This window comes from Mirounga angustirostris, unplaced genomic scaffold, assembly GCF_029215605.1.
Source record: "Mirounga angustirostris isolate CCGP_5_RB_7025 unplaced genomic scaffold, mMirAng1.0.hap1 SCAF_7, whole genome shotgun sequence".
In the NCBI taxonomy this organism is placed as follows: domain Eukaryota; kingdom Metazoa; phylum Chordata; class Mammalia; order Carnivora; family Phocidae; genus Mirounga; species Mirounga angustirostris.
Genome location: NW_026991715.1, coordinates 84,165,964 through 84,190,105, shown reverse-complemented (window position 1 = coordinate 84,190,105; position 24,142 = coordinate 84,165,964). Strand labels below are relative to the sequence as shown.

General features: G+C 39.3%; 1 protein-coding gene across 4 annotated transcripts in view; it reads left to right on the top strand.

The window, feature by feature from the left end:
• EFNA5 (ephrin A5) overlaps positions 1 to 24,142 on the top strand; it is a 277,026-nt gene that overhangs the window by 221,632 nt on the left and 31,252 nt on the right. For all 4 annotated transcript variants that reach the window (XR_010413177.1, XM_045899649.3, XM_045899641.3 and 1 more), the window contains one exon: positions 6,627 to 6,919. Coding sequence is in view for 3 of the 4 variants with exons in the window: in XM_045899649.3 (XP_045755605.1) it covers positions 6,627 to 6,919 (293 nt within the window). In the remaining variant the exon portion in view is untranslated. The remainder of the gene's footprint in view (positions 1 to 6,626; positions 6,920 to 24,142) is intronic.

The window sequence follows — 24,142 nt, the reverse complement described above, 5'->3', positions numbered from 1 at the left end:
GGATATGAAAGCCATAAGGCTTGCATTCTGTGCTGAGAGAATAACAGAAGGAGACGAGGAGAGACGTGTTCGCAACAGAGACTCCTGTCCTGCCCATCTTCTCGCAAAACATATTTATAAGCCAAACCCCAGGTCTATTGTGGGCCCGTTAGGACTTCCAGGACAAATGAGACATTCTTCTGGTTAGAAAGAGACATCTTACTCTGAAATTAGCCTTTAAATCAATAATGGTAGAGGCAAAAGACAGGGCTGCCAAGATATATTCACTCTAGATTTCAAATTTGGGAGTAACCCTAAGCTGATAAATTTGCTTAATCTTTGACCATAAATCATATCCTTCTTTTACATTTCAATTTCAGAATGTAATATATTAAGTTGCCTTGTAATTAAAGAAGTGACATTGTAGTTCTGTTCAAATAGGAATATTAAAACAATCACCTCTTTGACAGATTAAAATACATTTAAACTGTAATAATCAACTCTCCAGTTCATGAGAAATAACATTTTCATTATTGAATCCTTTAAAACACTAAATGAAAGAGGGGGATAAGAGTGTCTCACAGCTTCCTAACCTCTAATAACTACTCTGTCTTCTTTCACTAATGCTGTTTCTATATTTATGGAGTGAAGAAACTTCGCTCTGGAGCTGCTTGATAAAATACCTCAGTACATATTTCCCTGGAAGCAGGCTCTCTGCTGTGCCAGCAACATATGCTAAAGGCCAATTTAGAACGTTTTAAATATGCACCATACCCTTCCTTTTCCAGCTCCTAAAATGAAATGCGTTTTGGCTTTAGCAGATGAGGAAGGGAGGAGAGGAGCAACACCACAGGGGACAGTGGCTAAAGATGAACTCAGAGAAGAAAGGTTAGGATGCTGCTTCTCTACAGCCCAGAACCCAGAGGCCCGGCCTGCACATCCTTTTGGGGTTGGCCTTCCTGGCAGTCAGGATCCACAGCCCAAGAGCACATGGGGTAGAGGAGGTAGTGAGGGCAATGACACGAAGATCCACCCACTGAGAAAGAAAGCTAGGCAACTAGATCTACTTGCCACAGTGGAGGAACCGAGGGCAGGGTCAGAGTAAGTTGAGAACTTCCACTTGAAGCTGGTCAAGGACTAGAGTATTCGAGAACTACATGTCCATTCTTTCTGTTTGAAAATAAATTACTGAGTTTAGAAGGAGCCAAGTCTTCCTGGTTCTTGCTAACCCTGGTCAGGAAGCCGTGTGTGGTCCCTGTCTGGGTAGAAAGCTGGGGCCCTGTTGATCACTAAGTGAAAAGGCAAATTTTTTACTGGTTACCTCATCTGGGTCTTTATTTCATTTGATTTCAAGTCATGAATCATTTTCTGCAGACAGGTCAAATAAGGAGATAGATGTTAAGAATTGTTTTAAATTTATAATCAAAACTGTAGTTAGCTGAGGGATGTCCTCAGGTGAACACTGAAGACAAACTGAGACAAACACACATGTCTGCAAATAGACCTTCTAACTAAAATCCCAACTGCAGTTGTTACTTTTGCTATATCAACAGCCTTCAAATGTGCTTTTTATCCACCCTCCCACGCAGCTTCTGGGGCATTAAGAACTATCATAAAGTGCGTAATTCATGCTTGATAATCGCATTGGTAACAAAGAACTAGTTGCCATACTGAGTTTTCTTCCTCTTAATTAACTAACATGACCCTTTCGTAATATGTATGAATGACATTGATTCTCAACCAGTCTACTGTCAAATTTTGGTAAACGTATACAATGTATTCATGCCTTCACAGAGTTATATATACTATTAGATGTTATATGGAGCCTGGACCCTAGCAGCCGCGCAGGTCAGTGGAGAGCAAGGGCCATCTTTCTAGGCATACAAGATGTTTCCTGGCTTTTGAGACTTTTGTGTAATGAGAACACAGGGCAGTAATCATATTACTCAAACACAATCACTTTTCTAAGTGTGGTAACTGTGCATGCTTTTACACTGTAAACCACTGTGATAATTTAGTAGAGATTGTATTGTAATTATTGCTGGCTTGTTGGTGTGCAGCCAGAAATTCATAATACGCAATGATTTCAGAGAGGTAGAGCACCACAGATACAATGGATGGAATGAAAGATAAGGAGTAAGGGGGAGACCTTTACAAGAAAATTTCCAAGAAATTTGCAAATGTGTTTAAAGCAGCAGCCGTGCCACCCATGACATTTGTAAATACTGGCATATGGAATCATTCTTCCTAGATTTGAATTTGCTCTTTTAATAGGAACGAAAGCTCATGAAAGCCATTTCCTGAAGGGGGGGGTTGGGGGAGATCCTTTATCGCTGCAGCTTCTGAGCCTAACAGCACTTCATTCTGTGAAAAACCAGACTGCTGTGCCTGAGTCAGGAGCTATGTGAGACGCATTCTGGATGTCAACATACCCTTCAGTTTAGGAGTTTGGGACCAGTGTTGTGGGGAGGGAGCAGGGCCCAGACACCTTGCACCCGCCTTTCCTAGAAGGTCAGTATAAACATAAGGTAACCCAATGGCACAAAAACCCTTAAAAGGGAGAATTCCAACAACTGGTAAAAACTTTGGAACCATGGCATTTAGGAGCAAAGAGAATTGGCTTCAGGACCAGATAAGACTCAGGTCGAAATCCTAACTCTGCTGCTCATTTCCTATGGGAAAAAAATGAACTAAGAGGATGATAACCTCTCTGAATGCCATTTCCTCGTTGGGAAAATAAAACTAACTATAACTACCTAATGAGGATTTCATATGACAACATAGGTAAAGCCATATCGTGGCAGATCCTGGATGCAGCAGGTGTTTGTTGCATCAGTGAATGAAGCAGAGAACTGGAACCCCATCAAGAACTAGAATTGTCCCTCTGTGGGAATAAAGAATAGAGTTATGAACTTTAGGGATTTTATCTCTCAGGAAGTAGAATAGTGAAGAACTTTAGTTCTGAGGTCTGAATGCTTGGGCTTGACTTCTGCCTCCACATTTTACTAGCTGGGTGACGTTGGGCACATTGCTTGATTTCTTAGTCTCGAAACCCTCATTTTTAAAGGGCTGTACTAATAGTGTCTGTTCCATAGGATCTGTGATGGAGATTAAATCGAGGTACTGAATGTAACATAATAAACACTCAGTTATATTAGCCGTACATGTGTGCCTCTTCACAGTAGGGCCAGAAAAGAATGGTTCAGTACTACTTCGTAGCCAAAGAGCATGATCCGGGGTAGTATTTAGAATATCTGACCCTAAAATCTTCTTTGGATTGTACTTGAGTATGTCCCAGGAATGCCTTTTATGAGTTCTAGTTTATCATTGTTTTTATGTTCACATTGTCCTATTGTCCATTCTTTGAAAATTGATTTAGTAAACTAACTTGTGCAAATGAAAGATCTGAAACGGGTTAAGTTGATTGTGTGGTGAATCGTCAGCTTTGTCATATGGATAGAAGGGTAGAAATCACTGGGGTGATCACATGTTCACATTAGGCTCCATGGTGATTCATTTAACACCCCACACAAAGCAAAATGTCATCAGAAAGGGATAAGGTCAACCCAGTGTAAAATGTGTCTTCAAGCTCATGGCTTGTTTTATTACAACTTACGCAGTATTAATAGGGATAAAAGTTGGGAAAGGGAAGCTAAATTCGAAGCATCAAAAACCAGAATGGGTCGGGACAGTGGCAGTTTTAATTTTTTTTTTTTTTCACTTTTAGGCAGTGTCAAGTGCTAATAGAAGCTAAAATGAGTGACACTTAGGGAAAGGAAAAACTTCCCCCTTGAATGTCTTTAAAATCTATAACAATAATAATATAAAGTGCATCTGGGCATTGCCTTCTGCTGCAGTTCTCATCTGGCTCTGATCCAGAACTGTCAAGCTACTCTGAGTGGTGATGATTCATATCCCAGCACCCTTTTATCTGAATGTTGCAGTGTCTTTTCTTTGTACTTTGGCAGTGATGTTACCTTGATGTTCAGAAATCTTTTAAAAGCAACACAGCTTTCCTTGCATCTTGACAAATCATCGTCTGCTGGTAATGAAGAAAAAGTAAACCTAGTTCCGTGATCATTGTAAATATAAAGAAATAAATACTTCCAAGGGTTTTTCTTTAAATGTTCATGCATTTTGGGGCACCTGGGTGGCTCAGTCGGTTAAGCGTCTGCCTTCGGCTCAGGTCATGATCCCAGGGTCCTAGGATCAAGCCCCATGTTGGGCTCCCTACTCCACAGGGAGCTTGCTTCTCCCTCTCCCACTCCCCCTGCTTGTGCTCTCTCTCTCTCTCTCTCTCTCTCTCCCCCCCTCTCAAATAAATAAAATCTTTAAAAAAATGTTCATGCATTTTGAGATCCTCTGAAAAGTGATCTGGTCATCTTTCCTTGTTCTCCTTGTATAAATAAGCATGCTGCTTTTCAAAAGCATTGATCAAATGAAGTTTCTGTGGATCATTTGATAGTTGAGGACAGAATTTAGGATTTTTATGTGATTTCTCATCTTTAGGGATTTTTAAAAAGGGAAACTGATTATTTTTATTGTTGTTTACATTTACTGCTGTTGTTGAAAAGTTAATATTTTGTTAGTTACCAATTTTAATATGCTTTAATATATCCTCATAATAATAATGCTGTGAATTCACATGGTGCTTTTCTTTTTTTTTTTTTTTTAAGGATTTTATTTATTTATTTGATGGGGTGGGGGGAGAGAGAACAAGCAGGGGTGAGTGGCAGGCAGAGGGAGAAGCAGACTCCCTGCTGAGCAGGGAGCCCGACGTGGGGCTCAATCCCAGGACCCTGGGATCATGACCTGAGCCGAAGGCAGATGCTTAACCTACTGAGCCACCCAGGCACCCCTCACATGGTGCTTTTCATACATTTTATCATCTCTGACTTGAAGCAGTCATGTGAGGTTAGCAAGGCAGATTCTCATTGTCATTCCAACTCATATTTGAGGAAACTGAGGCTCAGATGGTTTATGACTCTCGTGCTCAACCAATAGCAATCTAGTCCTTAAATCGAGGTCTGCTCACTAAAATGAGCAGTTTCCACTTGTATCATGTCCTGTTTCAGAAAGGACTCTCAGCTTCATCAATGACTATTTAGTATCCAGAGTGAAGGTGGTAGTAGATCTCCTGGGCTGAGCACTGGTCACAACAACCTGTCCAAAGTGTGCATTGTGTTTGGATGCTGCATTGTAAGGAGAACACTGGGAAACTAGAGGACACGAGGAGAGTTAAGAATCTAGAATGTGAGGAGCCTGGGAGCAGAAATAACCAAACAAATCAGGATTTTCAAGTATGGAGTAAGGAGGATACCGAGATGTAGTTGACAACTCCAAATGTTTTATGGACTGCCTGGTGGAAGAGGAGTTAGATTTGTTCTTTGTGGTGTCAGGCAGCCGGAGCAGGATCACTGGAGAGAAATTGCACAGCAGCAGATTTGTGCTCAATATAAGAAGAAACTTGCTAAAATTTAGAGATGCCCCAAAATGGAATAGACCAGCTCACTGCCGCTGGAGAGTGTTCCCAAGACTAGATGACTTGATGGGCATTTGTGTTCTGGCAGTAACACCATTTTATGATGAACCTTCTAAGGGCTCAGAGACTTTCCTCGTTAGCTGAAAACAGAGGGTTTTGTAGGCTTTTCTGTCCTGGTTTTAGAAAGTTGTATACATAACAGTTCCTGTTTCACACATCATTAGTTCCTGAGAAGTCTGCTCATCTGATGGGGAAAGGCGTTATTAGTTAACACAAATAAGCAAAACTTTTGTAAGGTTAGGAACTGAAGCAGACGGTGTGATGGTGCATTGTGTATTTTACCTCTTTCGGGATGGAAGCAGGGCCTGGGTTTTGCTGTGTTTGTCTGGCTTGTTACTTTCACTACTCTTTAGTCCGGCCCTAGAACACAAAGAAATGGGGGGAGGAGCTCATTTGATTTAGCTGGTTTTAATTTTCTTAATATAGAAAAGGATGGGGCCTCAAAAGAGATCAGCTGAAATGCATTTGTGACATAAGCAGATTCACTAAGGGAAATGGCTGACTAGGACCCAAATTCACCGCTCCAGATCTAGCTCAGTCACTCACTGCTCTATCATTGTGCCTTAGGTTTTTATTTTTCTCTAATGTGGAAGTGTTCTAGGAATTTCCTTTCCAACCTTTAAATTTTACGATCCTAATTCTCTCAATTTTATGACTCTGCTTCTCTATATTTGCATAGGAAATTGAGAATGGTCTCAATTATAGCAAAAACAATTCAGTCATTCATTTGTTCTTTAAATGACTTATTTATTCAGAAACACTCATCAAATGAAACGCTGTTTCGAAATATCAAAACTTTGCTTCAATATATGTGATTTTAAGAATGAAAGGAACACAGCGAGTCGGTCTCTTCCCGACTGAAAATGAATTCGAGGAGTTCCATATTTAGGGTGTTTTGAAAACAATGTAAATGAATTCTTCTGTAAAATTCTTGTTGCTGAGATTTGGAACAGTCCCATATCCTACATCCTAATGGGATGCAATTAAAACTTATCATAATAAATCTGTTAGCACCAGCGTTATTAAAATATTCCACCACTGATGACTCCGAGCAGGAAGTCTTTTCTGTATGAATAATCTCATCTCTTTCTTCTTCTTCCCACAGATTCCAGAGAGGGGACTACCACATTGACGTCTGTATCAACGACTACCTGGATGTTTTCTGCCCTCACTATGAGGACTCGGTCCCAGAAGACAAGACTGAGCGTTATGTCCTATACATGGTGAACTTTGATGGGTACAGTGCCTGCGACCATACTTCCAAAGGGTTCAAGAGATGGGAATGTAACCGGCCCCACTCTCCAAATGGACCGCTCAAGTTCTCGGAGAAGTTCCAGCTCTTCACACCCTTTTCTCTGGGATTCGAATTCAGGCCCGGCCGGGAATATTTCTACATCTGTGAGTATACAGAGAGTTATTGTGCTGTGGGGCAGCTGCAAGCGCCCAGACTAATTTTTTACCCGTGTTTCAGAGAATTGCAGAGAGCTGGACTCTGCATTACAGATGTCTCCTTGTAAACGCATACATCAAGATCCCTAGACACATTAGCTGGGAATTGAGAGCACAAATTAGATTAAAGACACAGCTCCTCTCCCCCTGTGAAATTGCGTGTCAGCCTATTCAGTGAACCACTGCTGACTTGTATTTCTTTCAAATGAAAATTGCTAGGACCTCTCCAAAGCTGAGGAAAAGAAAAAGAGATTCCTGAAAAATAAAAAATAAAAAAAATTAAAGGAAATAATTAAATTTACATAGCTTGGAGTCACTGGATTTCTTATTCAGGTGTCAGCAATATCCTTTCAGTCATCCACACTTGCAGTGGAGAAAGCCAAAACTGCAAATGTCAGCATGCTGACGATAAATACTCTCTTTGCATCAAGGAGAAGAGACAATTATTAAGAGCAGCTGTGTCTTTAAACAGGCAAGAGCATGAAGAAGTATCTAGAAAGGGTTCCAAAGGAACTGGTATAGGTGAGTTTCCCACCTGTGACTCTGTCCTGAGAGAGCTCTAAAACTTTCTCAGCTGACCTGTGCATTAATCATATTGCCGTGGCCTTGTTTTCCGTCCGTGACGTACACCACTGCTTCGGGCGTCCTACTAGTCATATAATCTAGGTAAATGCTTCTCAGACTTTACTGTTCGGGCGTCACTGGGGGATCTCGTTATAATGCAGATCTGATTCAGGTGGTCTGCTGTGGGGCCTGAGGTTCCATGCTTCTAAAGCTCCCATGTGACGGCTGATGCTACTGCTCTATGGACCACTCTTTGAGTTAGGATGGTTACAGGTAACATTTAATCTAGGCAGCTTGCTGTATATCTGGACTTTTCCTTCGCTCTTATCAAATATTTAAACTATCTGGCCTTTTCCAAGTATTTTCACTGTCAGCTGAAGGAGCTAAACATCTTTTGCTCAGAAGTACATTTTTTGAACTTTTCATGGCTCAGAAATGTTGGGGGGGGCGCAAGATCAAAAGACATTCCTGTCCTCAGGGAGTGACCATCTGGTGGGGAGGAGAGGCAAATAAATAGGCGGTTGCTGAAGGACGGTAAATGCAGGGAGCAGTGGGTACAAGGGTACATGTACCTCAACTCCTTGAAAGAATCAGGAAGTGTGGCTGCACACAGTGGGGAGAGATCCAAGCAATACCACCCAGTATGCTTAGCATTGACTTTTCAGCCCTCCTTGCCAGACAAGCAAGATAAAGAACATTCCTGTTTTTCTGATTCGTTTCTTCACCCTGAATGTCCCCACAGACTCCTAACCCACTTTTTTTTTTTAAGTCTACGAGGATATCTAGCTCCTCTTCTCCAGAAAACAGAATTTTATATTAAGCCAGATTTCACTATCACACGGGCACTCCCACTTACACTGAGATTGAATTTAAAAAGGAAATTGAACAGTACCAGTTTTATTATCTCAGTGCATATTTTAGTCATTAGTCATGAGAAAACACGTAAGAGTCTCGATACTATCTCACATTCAATCCATAAAATAAGAAAAGGAATATTGAGTCCCACGGATGGAGGAAACACTGACCTACATTGACTTCACATGTTCTCAGGCAGCAGGCTTCTGCCTTTTCCTGATTTTTTACTCTGTGAAAGAATCTCATTCAGCAAATGGGAAAAAGGAAAGAGGGAGACGTTAGTGGCGGGACGGCGTTCATTAATTGCCTAATTCTAAAATATCCTACTGATGTAAGAGGAAATCATTGCCAATTTCACAATTTACATATTGATTTCTCAGATTAAAACACAACAAAAGCAAAAACCAAAACTGAATTGAGAGCACTGAGATAGGAAACATACCAGCTAACTAGTTGATTGCATGATTTTTAGAAATTATAGAATCCATTGAGGTTCACAAGCAAGATGTTATTATTCAAATATACCCATAGTGCTTATGACTGGTTTTTTCCTCATTTGTGGTTAAATTCAATATTTCACTAAAAATCATTATGTGTCTTCTATAACATTCATTTAACAGAGTCATTTAACTGTCAAGGGCTCCTGTCAAAGTAATTGTTCCAAAATGCTTCAAAATATCAAGAGCTTTTTGCTGTTCAGCTGAGTTTAACCTGAATTACTTTTTTTAATGAAAGGTAAAATAGCACAAAATTAGCGGCAAAGAGATGTTCATTTATAAGAAGCACAGTGGCCTCGTAGTCAGTTAAATTGAATTTTCAACCATGTTTTCGAACCACAAGAGCATCCTTCCCTGTCTTTAGTAGGGAAAGGGTTTTCTCTTTTCCTTTCACTGCTGAGAGCAAGAGTGGCAGAGCTAACGTGGATGTCCTACAGACGTTTAATATACTGTGGTCATAATTAAACTAAAGGATTCTTAGGGGAGAATGGGCCCTCAGTTGAATTTTCCTCTCTCCTAATATGCATGGAATGAACAAGATGATTGGGAAATGGCTCTTTTCACACTTACTACCTTACAAGAAGCTCTGTTGCCGATCTAGGGAACAAGCCTGACTAGTCGCCCACCGGTCGATTTTATAAAATGTTCTTAGATCATTTCAGATCCTCGAGGGCTTAAAATCTCTAACAAGTCTTCCAAGAGAAAAAAGAAAGCTGTAGCCCTTTGGCGGACCTGCTTTAGGGTGCTAGAGGAAGGGTTGAGTATAGTGGTGAGAACCCAAATTCAAATACACACTTGGCCTTGGGGAAAGAGAGGAGGATTTCATTATCAGAAAATCCACTCATCACTTACTCGGGGGAGGACACAATTTAGAACGTTCTTATCAAGTTCTGCTTTATCCTCAGTAACATTTATTTCCTTCTTAATATGTTTGAGTTATACAAAATTAAGAAAACAGAGTAGTTGGAAATATGTGAAATTTCCCGTTTACTTTCAAGATAAAATGTCCTTCACTGTTCTAGATCCTTTATTTGTCCCCAAGACGGGCTCTGTGCAATGTCCTCCTTTCCTTGGGAACGGGCAATATATTAAGTTGTTATAATCGCTGATACTGCTAAGGTAGACTGAGCCCATTCTTGAATATGACAAATACTGTTTTTAATCGACAGAAGTTATTTTGGTAAGAGATTGGCATACTAAAGTAATTACAGAAAGTCAGTGGTATTTCTATCAGTGATAGATTTGCAGAACTGCCAGTCAATAGATTATGGCAATAGTCATTTATATAGACTTCCTAAGGCAAAGAGTTATTTTAGAAGCTTCAGAAGTACTCATTTTAGAAATGATTCTCATAAATATTAACCTAATGAGAACAAGTTTGAAAGAAGTTTTGCTGCTGTTATTTTTAAATCAGAAGAGGCGAAGGGAAATAAATAAGGCACTTTCAGTTATTTTTATAAGTCAGTAAAACACTAATTTTGAAAATCCTCTTTTGTAAAAGAAGGAAAACTGTGGTCTGGGCCCTTCTCTTGGCCTCACTAACTGTATGATCTTGGGTAAATCATTTCATCTCTCTGGATTTCTAATTCCACAGCTGTAAAATGACGTAGTTGCAGTAGATGGTTTTTAACATTTCTTGGAGCCTTAATATCCGAATCTTACTATATTTTATCTAAAGGTCTGCACACCAGGGTAAGAAATAACATCCATAAAGTGTCTCAGCCCAACGCCTTAGAAGGTGGTCAGTAAATGCCAGTTAAAGGGATATGTTGAGGGTGAATGCAGAGTGGAGAGGCATCTTAACATTATTAAACTTGGTCTCCCCCAGCCAACCTATCCAAGTCGCCGTCATCCGTGGTCTTGACTAGTGCAGCAGGCTCCTATTTCCCCCACTCGTGTCACTGCCCTGTCAGAGCCCTCCAGTGGCTTCCTGTCTGAGGAAGACAAAATCCTGAGTCTCTAACCTGGCCAACAAGGTCCTCCGTGGCGGGACCCTTGCGTTCCCCACCCTTGCCTCTTGTACTTCTTGTCCTCTCACTCTGCCTTATTGTCTCCACTCCAGCCCACCCCCACCCCCACCAGCCCTCCTTCCTGTTCCTCCTTCCTGGCTAGTGCCCACCCCCAAACTCCACAGGAGGGTCTTGGCGCTTTATCTTCTCTCTGCCTGGGGCTCTCCTTGCTCCAGGCATCTACTTCCCTTGCTCTCACTTTCTTTATGTCGGCTCTAAAGAAACGTCTTTATCGGAGAGGCATTCTGATCTCCCTATATAAAGATAACATCTCTGTAATCCTCTACATTCTTACCCTGCTTTATTATCTCTCAAGCGTATTTACACTTGTTTGCTTATGCCCCACCTGCTCTATGTCCTATACTACATTGTTTGGCACATAGTAGATGTTCAGTAAGTGAAGGTCCCTGGTGTTTCCATAGCACTTGATTCCAAGCACTGCTCTAAACCCCTACAATTCTCAAAGCAGCGTGCAGAGGAGGTTCTGTCCTGATGTCCCACTGTGTAGGGGAAGAAACAGAGGCACAGTTAGGTAACTAGAGAAAAGTTCACACAGATCAAGAAATGGCAGATCTGAGAGGAAATTAAGTGAGTAAACAACTAACAGGAATTGAAGAGATAAAGTCCTATGGCTCCTGTGCTTAAAAAGGAAAAACATACCTTATTTTGTATTTTTTTTTTTTTTTTTACCAGAAGGTTAAAAACAACGAGCACTACTGTTTAGAGGATATTACTTTATAAACTCTGCCGGAAACCCCAACTCAGATAGTAGCAAGATAGATTTTAAACACATGTATGCAATTTCAGCTCTCCAAAGAATACTCCTCCATCTCCAAGAGATATTTCAACTGTATTTCCCAGATGGGTGACCCTTTTAATACGATAACCTTTCTGACCCAGAATTTGGGTCACAGAAATTCTTAAATCCAGTGAATATTCAGCCTCTAGACTGAATCATGATTGCACACTTGATTTAGGAATGAGAGACCTACAGTCAAGAAGACAAATGTCATTTTCTGAAAATGATGCCAAAAAGGTAGAGAAATCTTAGAAACATCTAAGTTTCTTCAAAAGAAGGTAGTCAGAGTAAAAGTTTATAGTTTATAGTCAGAGCATCCAGAAGGAATCCAGGAATTCCTGAGAGATTATTAGGGAACACACTCTTCCTAAGCTCACTGGCGAGTAAAGTTGTGTACACATGTTGTTTTAGTATTAATCCTTCCTGTTGATATGGTTATAGAAATATAGAGCCGAAAAAAATGTCCATTTCTTTGAAGTTAGAATCCTGAAACATCAATGAAAAGACAATCGGAGCTGAAGACTTCTGCTCCAGTCTTTTTGAAATACATATTTTTCAAAATTAAAATCATGAAGACAGTCTATGTTACTATGGACATTATTCTTAAATCCATAGTATATAACTACTCAAATGTGTGTGGTTAACTGCTAATTCTCTGCTTTCTGTGCTTTAATTAAAAGTTTACAGTCTTAAGCTATGAGGCATTTTTCATATGCACTACACAGTTTTTAAAACTGACAAAATAAGTAACCTAACTTCTAAAGAGATATCTTGCTGAAATGATCAAGATCTGCTTCAAAAATCATTGATTATACAATACAGTTATTGACTATCCTTTTAAGAGATATAAGAATATTCAGTAAACCCAGAGAATACAAACATAAAGTCCCTCACTTGCCAACTGATTATGTTCCAAAAGCTTATTTGCAGGTGGGTTGTTTGGAATTGAGAGTATAGTTTCTCACAGAAGTGTTTCTAAAATCAGGCAAGCTCTCCATAATAATGTGGAGAATCTGCTTAACCATAATATTAATTTAGAACGGTATATTTTCATGTCAAAATAATAGAAAATAGCATCTAGAATAGGTGTTCAATAAATATTTGTTGAATAAATAAATGCCGTAATAGTAAACCAAGGGCAAAAAAGCAATTAAATTTTTTTCCTTATATGCTGATGTTTAAGAAAAGCAGATAAATTGGAAGCCCTGGGTTTTACTGTACCCACCACTGCAATTCCCTGGTTTCTTATTAATGTTTTTTGATCATATAATGAGGATACACTACATCAAAAGGGAGAGTGGAATATGGTTTTAAAAGAAAAAAGGCACAGACTCTGGTGAATGCAGCCTCGCCCTCGAATCTCCCTCTACTCTTAATAGCCATGTGACTGTGGGAAACTGAACCTCACTGAGCCTCACTTTCTTCATCTATAAAATGGGTGTATAATAATAGTTTATTATCACAATCTTTCTTATTCCCAAGCCTCCAATAAATATTTCTAAAGGACCAGTTGGACCGCCAAAAAGATGACTTCAGCAATTCACGTCCAAAAACTTGGGTGTCCTTTGAGGGGTGCCTGGGTGGCTCAGTCGGTTAAGAGTCAGTCTGTCTTTGGCTCAGGTCATGATCTCAGGGTTCTGGGATCAAGCCCTGAGTCCCTCCGGCTCTGCCTGCTCATTCTCTCTCTCTCTCTTTCTCTCTCTCGTGCTCTCTCTCAAATAAGTAAATAAAATCTTAATAACAACAACAAAAACTTTTGCGTGTCCTTTGAAAAGTTACGGCACCTTGAATAGCCCTCATTGATACTTTAGAAAAAATTTCATAAATGCCTAGTGAAGATTCACATTTTAAGTATGTGCCCTATATTCTGAAGGAATGTTATGCTAGGATTACATCTGCCTAAGGAAGTCTTCATTCCTCTTTGGATGTCCAGTTTTTCAGCAGCTTGCCTTAGTAATGTACATTAAGAATTATTTTGGTCCTGTCAGTTCACACCAATCCACCTTTTTTCTGAATTGTTCTTATTGAAATAGAAGAGGGTCAAAACAGCACATTTATCAAAGCAGGAGGTAATCTTTTCCGTCTTAATCTTTTACTCTTGTAGGGGAGGTGATCTATAAGTACCATGTTCTTTCGTAAAATGAACAACTCAGTATTTGCTCCAGTATGTGGAGCACACACACACATTTTGCTTTTATTATTGAAAAATGTTTTTGATTGCTGGCGTCTTAGTCTACATTAAATGCCCTAGCATATACTTCAGCTGAGATTCAAGGGGTTTAGAACTGGAATTTCCAGAAGGACTGTGCTCGAATACTAATTCATCTCCTATAATTTCTTAAATATGTAGACTCAGAACATAGTATTCATCAAGGCATATTTATATTACTAGAGAAAGGAGTTGAAGGGCAGTGTGAAGAAACTGACACATTTTAATCTTTGCTAAAGTGCAAAAGAATGCATATGGCACAAACATCAAAGAGTAATTGCTCAGGTACAGAGTATATTGTAGTCATTCAAACCTATTTAGTTTTTGTTTGTTTTTTTTTAAGTTTTGCTTTATTTTGAACATCCAATGAAACAGTTTTTCTCCACTTGGACACTGGAAGTTTGTCTAGATTACATCAGATTTCTGTCTGAAAAGTTGTTCTCTTTCCTTTGTGTACCTCAGTAGTCTTTAGCGAACCTGCAAGAATGCACCTTTTCATTTAAAGAATGAGTTTAGAAAATTGTGTCTGTTTCACGTTGTCCCTAGCCGTATTTTAGGAAAGCATGAATGAATTTCGAGGGCTCTTAAATGAAGGTTAAATAACATAAAAGAGGATATTTTGAGACTTCAGGATATTTTTCTATGTTAATTGTAAGTTTCTCTTACGAAAACGGTTGTTTATTGCCAGGCGCCCTGTTAACCTTCTGGTGAAGAATGCTTGGCATCAGCTCAGGCATGCTTGGAGTGTGGATGCTTGACCCGTGTTTCAGATAGTCTGAGTAGAACCAAAGGTGGAGGAGGCATTGATAGGAACATAGGATATTTTAAAACAATTTATTATTTTTTAAAAGTTGGCAGTATTATTTGGTCAGGTGGGGAGAATTTTTAAAAAAGAAATGCATGCCCTGGTAAATGACTTGTCTAAAGGATGAGGTCCTGTTAAAAAGAATCAGAAAAATGAATGCCAGGTCTGTGAAAAAGGAAACTGGAACAAACATCCCTGCTTAATAGGTTTTGACTTTGGGAGCCGCCTTAAAGTTCGCAAAGGGAGCTTAAAAGCTGTTGAATAATTGGGGCTTGATGGAAATTCATGGTATAAGCCATAAGAAACTAAAGACTCATAAGTACTCTTTGCATTGTTTGAAGTTTTCAAAGGCTGTGACACTCAGATAAGAAGTTCAAAAACAATAATTTTTATTTGGGCTCCTTTTAAGAATTTAAAATGCTATTATGAGACTGAGGGAACACGTAGAGTTCTGACCTCCTAAGGGGGAGGAAGGAATTATGCCACCTTTTGCTTCCTTTTACCACACTGAGACTAAATGCCGAAGTGGAACAAATGAAAGGACTGCGTTTTTTGTTTTGGGGGGTTTTTTTAATCCCTAAATGTCAAAAGTGGCCACATCTCCCAGAGAAATAACGCACCTGATTGTGTAATTTCACAGGGAAGCAGTAATTCTCAGCCTTATAAACATGTAATGTACTAATTTGGTTGCAGAGTTAACTGAAAACAGTTTAATGAGCTGCTGCATTGCGTGTATGTGCAGTGTTACGTAGAGCAGATGCCAGGAGAAATGGAAATAACATGCCAGTGACACTTGGAATAACAGTGTTTATACTTCATTGACTTCGGGTTGTCAGCATGCTATTCTCCATGTTTCCCTTAGTAATTTATTAAGGCAACTGAACTCCAGTGTGATGCTAAGTGTTGTTTGTTGTAAATTACACAAGCGTGCACACACCAAACGCACTTAGTCAATCTTTGCAAAAAAAAAAAAAAAACTTTCTTGTATGGACGATCGCAATGTTATCCAGGAGACACACACACAGAGGGAAAGGTGAGTCTCTCAACATTGTGCATGCTGGAGGAGCCAGATTCTGGGCTTTCATCAGAAGACCTACTATTTCTACAGATTTTCCCACTCATCTATTCTTGCTCTATTTTAACAGAATGGTCGTGTAACTCTTGGTTTGAAAGTTGTCATACAGCATCACAGCAGGCTTATATTATCTACAGAGTTCTTTATGAGCAAATATAAATCACCACAAATGAGACTTTTCACAGCCAGAGATATGTAGAAATTTGTGTCAGTGCTTTGCTGGCTTGCTAAAAAATATCTCTAGGCTCCAAAGTGCTCTCACAGCTCATCCCCACTCCCTACCCTTTTGGGAAGCAATTCTCAAAACTTGAGATTTATGGTTCAGAGAGCTGATAGTGGCTATAAAGTTTTCTCTTTTCTCTTTTCTTTAATATTAATGCAGGGAACGAGGCATTATCATTCATTATTTTAGTTCATGAGTAACCTGTGGGCTTGAAATACGGTTTCTTGGGGTTATGGCTTACCTCTGTTTAATAGGGGAAATGTGTGGACTTCGGCAACAGGCTTCCTTTACCATTGACCATTTTTAGGCAGTTTGTAGAAAATTCACATTAGGAACAGAACTTTAATATATGTGCTATATCCAGGTTTGGTTTTAAAATTTAAAGCTTTAAAAAATATTAATTCATTCTGAGCCCCAGAAGTGAAATATCACAAATTGGAGAATAGCCAGCCAGTCTATTATTGTTAGAAATTGAAATGATAATGTCTTTTTGTTTTACTCTTTTCAGAGATGTACAGTATTTCCAGCTAGTTTGATCTACATTAATGTTAGCTGAGTTTTAGTTTATAGTTAGCACTCCCTTTTTTACACCCCAAATCCTTAAAACCAAATAATGTCTGAGTCATTAATAGAGAACATATTTTGTTTTTAATTTAAACTTGACCAGTTTTTATTAGCTCTACTATCTGGTTTCTAATGTGAATTTGCTTTTTCTAATTTTTTTTTTTTACAAAAATTTGTTCAGGTTAATTTTTTCCTTAACTACATAATCACAGGCTCTGGCTAAATCTGAATCCATGCAATTTCCTGTATGTTTTGCTTTAACAGTTTCAGTGGGTCCTCAACCTGAAATGTTGCTTTATTTTAGACCTAATTCTTAAGAAACAAATTTAAACAAGAAGAGTAAAATAAAAACCAAAAATATGAATAGGCAGTTTTTTGTTTTTTGGGTTTTTTTTTTTACTTTTAAGAGATGGCTTAAAGGTCTTGCTTATACATCAGGACGTTCAGTCAGTTTTGAGACCATATAATGAATACTTCAATGATTTAAATGAAATTTCATTCAGAGCAGTTATTATTGTAAAAGCAGCCTTTTGCTAAAGGCTTACTCATACCTTGACTGATAGGTATGAGTTCTGATAACCCTAATTACAGTGATTTAGCATTTATTGCAATTTTACTATGTGCCAAGCACTATACTTTTCACTGGTTGATTCCTCATCTGTAAGGTAGGTACTATTATCATCCCCATTGTATAGATGGGAAAACAGGCTGAGGGAGGTTCAGTAACTTGCTTGAGATTATGTCCTTAGTAGTGGAGTCAGGATTCGGACCCTCATACTTTGACTCCAAGTCTAAGCTCTTTATTCACTTAATTCATAATAAATATTTTATTTTATTTATTTTTTAAAGATTATTTATTTATTTGAGAGAGAGAGCACGAGCAAGGAGGAGAGGGAGAAGCAGACTCCCTGCTGAGCAGGGAGCCTGATGTGGGACTCGATCCCAGGACTCTGGGATCATGACCTGAGCCGAAGGCAGACACTCAACTGACTGAGCCACCCAGGTGCCCCCATGATAAATATTTTAAAAGAAGTTAAAATGAGGGGAGCCTGGGTGGCTCAGTTGGTTGGGCTTCTGACTCCCGGTTTTGGCTCAGGTCATGATCTCATGGGTCCTGAGACGGACAGAGCCCTGAGTCAGGCTCCATGCTCAGCAGGGAGCTTGCTTGAAGATTCTCCCTCTCTGCCCCTCCCCCTGCTCGCACGCACGCGTGCTCTCTCTCTCTCTCAAATAAATAAATAAATCTTAAAAAGTAAATAAATGAAAGAAGTTAAAATAAGACCAATTTCAAGCACTCTTGGCAAGTCTTTGTATAAGTCCTACCTACACCCTGGAACTTAAGGCAAACCCAGTTCTAAAAATGGCTCGTGTACCTGTAGAGGGATGTTCCATGTCCGTTTACCCTGAGCTTCACACAGGAGAGCACTACTGAGTGGCTTGTGGGGTCAGAACATGAAAACAGAGTAAAATGTGTCATTCACTCTCCCTATTTCAATTATGATGAAAACATTTAATGATTAGCAGGACTATTGAAAGTGTATGTCTCTTTGGTACCCTGAATCATTTTCCAGAGCTTTAAATCTGATTAACAGAATCAATAGCCCAGTGGAGGCAAGCCTCGTGACCAGCTGTCTCCACACCTCAGCCCCGTTAATATGAAATGTTCGGGATTGTTTTACCTTGTTTGTAAGCAGCACGGCAGCAAATTAGTGAGTGTTTCCATTACTATTCCTAGTTGTAATGTTGTTGTTACTTAAAATCCACCGTTTTCACAGACTTGGGGTTTTTAACACATTTTTGCAAATTCGAGGAAAAGGAGTAGAGATTCCACGAGGAGAAGGGTCCCTTGGAGAATTTATAGCATCTCTAGAACGAAGGTGAGGAACTGCCGCAGCCACGTGCAGCCGCGGGAGTTTACCTGGGAGGGGGGTGAGGGGGGCTGGCACTGGCTCAGGAGCACGATTCCAGAGTTGGGGAGACCCCCCAGCAGCCCCGCAGAGAACCAGCTTCACAGCATTCCCATGGACTTCCTCGCTCGGCCGCCTCCCCTCTCCTGATAAGGAAATCAGAACAGCCAGACTCTGGGAATCAATGAAAAGACAGGTCTGACTGGAATGGAAAGGTTTTGAAAAATAACAGTGGGTAGGTAGATTGGGCCAGATTAGGGAGGGCTGTTAATTCTGTTCTGAGGAATTTAGCACTTACCTAGAAGGCAATAGGGTGTAGTATGTTTTTGAAGGGGAAACTCATTTGGGCCTTATCCTAGAAATACGTTGAAGTAATTTACTTCAGGGCTAGATGCCGGCTGGTTATAGAATCGGAGCTGGCCAGGGGCCTGCACTCACCCATTCCGCACGTTTACGGGCACCGTGTCATCCATACGTTATCACGGCTCTGTGTTAGGCACTGTTACTGTTCTCATCGAACCAATGAGGAAACTGAGGCACAGACAGGTCAAATAGCTTGTCTGAAACCACGCTGCTCATGGGTGGTGGAGCCCAGAGTGGAGAAAAGACGTTCTGACTCCAGTGTTCATGCTTCTAGCTCTTTTTCATATATGACAAGTTATGTTCGGAAGCTTACTGCATAAAAAGGACCAGTATTAAGGAGAAATTATTCGGGACGCCTGGGTGGCTCAGTTGGTTAAGCGACTGCCTTCGGCTCAGGTCATGATCCCGGAGTCCCAGGATCGAGTCCCGCATCAGGCTCCCTGCTCGGCAGGGAGCCTGCTTCTCCCTCTGACCCTCCTCCCTCTCATGCTCTCTGTCTCTCATTCTCTCTCTTTCAAATAAATCTTTAAAAAAAAAAAAAAAAGGAGAAATTATTCTAATCTCAGAGAAATGAATACCCTTTACTTCAATTTCTGTTGTTTCTATATTGCCTTCTGTGTCTATTCAGCCTCTTTGTCATAGGAGCAGAGTTAATTTTTTTTTTTTTTTGCATAGGCTTTAGTGATGTTTTTATTAAGTAGAATTGCTACATCAATAACATTTGCTGGATTATTAATTTAATCAAATAGCAGAATTTCTGACCTTTTGATAGGATGTGTTTACCATTTTAGAAGATTTATTGCAGCTATTTCTTGAAATATTTATATTCAAAAATGCTATATAAAACCATTTATTAAACTCTACATGGGTTGTTGGTACTTATATATCATTAATTTGTGGCTACAGAAAAATCTACAGTGGCTATAGAAGGATACACCTCAGTATTATATATTGTTTTCTCATTAGTCAACCCATCAGTACTTACTGAGCTGTGTTTAGCCGTCAGGTCAAAGTAGCAGACACCTTAAAGTGACAATAGGAAGTACTCGATGTATTCTTGGTCCTCCAGGAGCTCGCAGTTGAATGTGAGCAAAATATATCCATGAAAATAACAGCAAAAAGAAATAAAGTAAATTATGAGATTGACACCATCCGTAAAAAAGAGAGAGGATTGCTTCAGGGGGAAGACATTAAAGACGTGACATGCTGACTTGAGGGGCAAGGTGAAATTCAGGTCTCAGGGCGTAAGACACCATCCTAATTTTAGTGACAGAGGGGGGTAAAAATGTTGCTTCTTGGAACCCACTTCCAGAAAGTCTGATTCATTAACTTTTATGAGGTTGCAGTAGGGATCTTCATTTTTAACACGCTCTCCAGCAGTTTCTCTTGACGGTGATAATCATACCACACTTTGGGAACACTGGCTTAAAGTGGGAGTAAAGGGGTCTAAATTAAAAACCACAAAGAAGTAGATACTGGAAGCTTTGAGTGAATGGAACAACAGCTGAGAAAAGGCAGTCTTGGTCATGTGAGGGTTTTTATGACCCAGGGAGCTCTGGTTAAAAAGAGATCAAGCTAGTCTAAGAATAAAGACTAAGATAGACGGAAATCCTGGGAGGCAGCTCATTCACAATGGTCATAATAACAAATCCTTCCTTCTGCCTCACTACACAAACTGTCTTATTTGCTTCATTCATAAATAAGATTCAATTTTACCCCACTGATGAGAACAAGAACCAGGTGATCCTTTGGGGTTTTTGTATTTCTTATACAATTTTTTAAATTTTTGTTATAAAATGAATTCCTTTTGCAAAGTGGCAACCTGTGAAAGTGCGGATAAGAATCAGAAAGCCACATAAAAATAGGAAACAGGCACAATATCAAGCAATAAGAAATACTTCTTTTGGACCAACAGTTCAGAAAATGTGTACTTGGGGAAAAAGGAAAGAATAGCGAGAAGTTCCTGTAATATTCTAATTCCATGACACAGGGTTTTGGAAGGTACATTGAAGAAGTGGGTGCTGCCTATTGTCTGTGACCTTTCGTGCTTGACAGTTTGTTTTCTTCTCCCCAGTGTTTAGTTAGAGTCTGATGAAAAAAGGAGTATATCTAAATGGAGCCATGATTCGGTTATGATTAAAGGTCAACAGTGATGTGTATTTAATCACTGTTTTACTACTTATATATTGGGTTAGACAGCAGTCATGTTTTTAACCATAAAATATATCCTGATTCCTAGAAAATAAGACCATTGTTTAATAGTTTCCTTTTTAAATATTAGTAAGTATAAAAAAGCAGAGGGGATATAAATGAGTTAGAGTGCTAGTTTAATAAATGGTATTCTTAATATTGATATTTGAAAGGCAATTAATTACTTTCCTAGTTTCTGTCAAAATTAATGGTAGCTTCCGTGACAAATTTTTATGGGTACTTTGAATTATACATTTGCATATGTCAAAAATAGTTCCTATCATCAACTAGTTTGAAATACACTGGTGGTCAGAAATAGCTTACTGTCATTTACTCACAAGGGTATTTTTCTCTCTTTGCAGAATCAAATATGATCAAAATATATTGTCAGTTCACTGTGGTTTATTTAGAATGTTCTACAGTGGTGGAGATACAGAAATACCAGTCACTTAGAGAACCATTCCATGGGTCATATCCAAGACTGCAGTGGTCAGCCCAACTCCCACAGAATATCTTCCAGGGCTAACTGGAAAATCGCATTGCCATTGGCAGGTTTTATGCACCTGTTTTCCTTCCCCATGGAGTCTCATACCTGAGAAACATGGAAAAATGTTCTTTTCCTAAATTGAAAAACTCAGCTGTAGTCTAAATGAAATGGGATAAATTATCTTTTTCACAATTATCCATTAAAGGGAGAATTAGAATTAATATTAATCACAGATGTTTCATCAAGTTTTATTATCAACCAGATTGACTGCCAAAGTGCTTTCTGGAAGACATTTTCTCTCCCTCCTCCACCTGCTACTGGGAACAAACTGTTATTATGGGTCCTTAGATAAAGATTAATGGTTTTGGCAATTCATTTGAGGAAATCTGTATTTTACTGTACACTCCACTTCAGTTCAAGGCATCTCTGAAAAGCGAGGCTTGTCACTTCCTTGATAGAATTATACAATGACACAAGATGGTATCATTCTTTCCACCTCCAGAAACAGATTAATCAATACACAGCCCTAGATTGGTATCATCAAACCCATATATATATATATATTTTAATTTTGACACTTTGTTTATAGATAAAATAAGCAAAATGCCTATTTAATTCAGGTATTTTAGCAGCTATATTTTTACCTATCACACATTACTTTAATATTACTTATAATTTTTATGTCCTCTCTCTTTCTGGGATAATTCATTACCAATGGTGTGACCCTTATAATAAGTATGACTCTTTGGTAATGCCTCATCCATTTGCAAAGTGCACCATAGATGGGTACTACATTCATTAAGGTTCTCCACTTGCAAACAGTATTTATCAGTTCTCTCTAACTTAAACAAAAATAGAGGAACTTTCTCCCTACTAAAGAGATTGATGCATTTAACTGAAGACCACAGGATGAACAGTAACTGAGGCAGTGCTGGGGGTCCAGAACCTAGAAATAAGTGGATAATTAGAATTACCTTGTCAAGACCCAGCCATTCGACTTTCTCAGCTCTAACATTTCTCCCTTCCTTGTGTCCCTGTACTCAGGATTCCAGTTCCTGGAAGAAGGAATTTGATTGGCATAGATAGCTATCCTTGGAAAAGAATAAAGAGCCCCTTGATTGACAACACCACCAAGACTGCATGAAATAAGGAAAGAGTAGTTCTTCCAAGTTTTTGTGGTAGTGGTTTGGTTTTTAGCCTCCAGAAGCTAGGCATGGATGCTGAATAAGCAAAAACAACCACTGGCCAAAACAAGGGTATATTTCATTGTTGAACGGTAGTGGAGAATATGTGGGATTGTTCAAAACAAGTAGAAAATCTATGTGGCAAATCCTTTAAGTGCAACAGGGGCAGAGCATCTAGTTAACATTTATATTTCTGGTGTGTTGTATAGTAAAAATATATCTTTGTCTAGTACTTTTGCACACTTTACCATGTTCCAACAGATTAAAGAATGTGACTCATCTTTTTCAGTTAGGATTTCCTTCACATTCAATTGCTTTTTTTCCTTTTAATGGAAAAAGCAAAAACTCCAGACAAATAATGGGAAATATCCTTATGTGCTGATTTACAGCTTTCTTTCACTGACATCAGCAGAATATAAGAAATGGGCAGTAGAATGAGTTAAGTCCCATTCCAGCCCTGTCCAGCGCTAGTCAGATATGGGATCAGTCAGGTAACTGAGTCTGTCTTCAAATGTAAAATGAAGGAGTTGAGCTAGATTGGAGATCCCAAGGAACAAAAATTAAAGATGTTAGAATTTCTGACATCAAGTTTAAGTTTGTGAAATTCTGGGTTAAAGTTACTTCTTTTCCTCTTCTTTGGAAGGGAAGGCAAGACTTCTTGGGGCCTTAAATGTAATGCCATGCATCGCAACTCTCTAAAGAGAGAGAGAGAGATGATCTCTTTTCTTCACCAAACTTATTAGACTTAGGAAACTCTTTTTCATTGGAACATCTGGAGGGACCTGGCTTCCGTGGAAGGTGGTTAGATTATTTATAAAATCCCATTCAACTTTAAAATAGAATACTAAGTATATGCTTCTCCTAATCATGAAAAATGTGAAATCTATTTTTTTTTAAGATTTTATTTATTTATTTGACAGAGAGAGATAGCAAGAGCAGGAACACAAGCAGGGGGAGTGGGAGAGGGAGAAGCAGGCTTCCCGCTGAGCAGGGGGCCCGATGTGGGGCTCCATCCCAGGACCCTGGGATCATGACCTGAGCCGAAGGCAGACGCTTAACAACTGAGCCACCCAGGCACCCCTGTGAAATCTATTTTAATACCATTCATCATCCAGCCCTTTCTCTGTAGTTAGCATATGAGGCTTTCTGTATAGTTGAACCCATAGCCTTGCATCCAATCCTCTGTTGAGGTGAGCAACAAACACAGGCTAGTTGTCCCTTCCTTCCAGGATTCATGTGTTTATAGTGAATTGTGCTGCTTCAGTTCTCTGGCTGTTCCTGTGAAAGTTGTTTTAAGTTTTTAAAATAACTTTTGTCACTTTCCTGAAGTCTTACTTTAAATGTAGATCCAAAACATGAAGACAGCACTTGATCAGATCTGATAAAGAAGTAGACCAGTAGGACGCAAGTTCAGTTTGCAGCTTAGGTGGGTTTTGTTTTT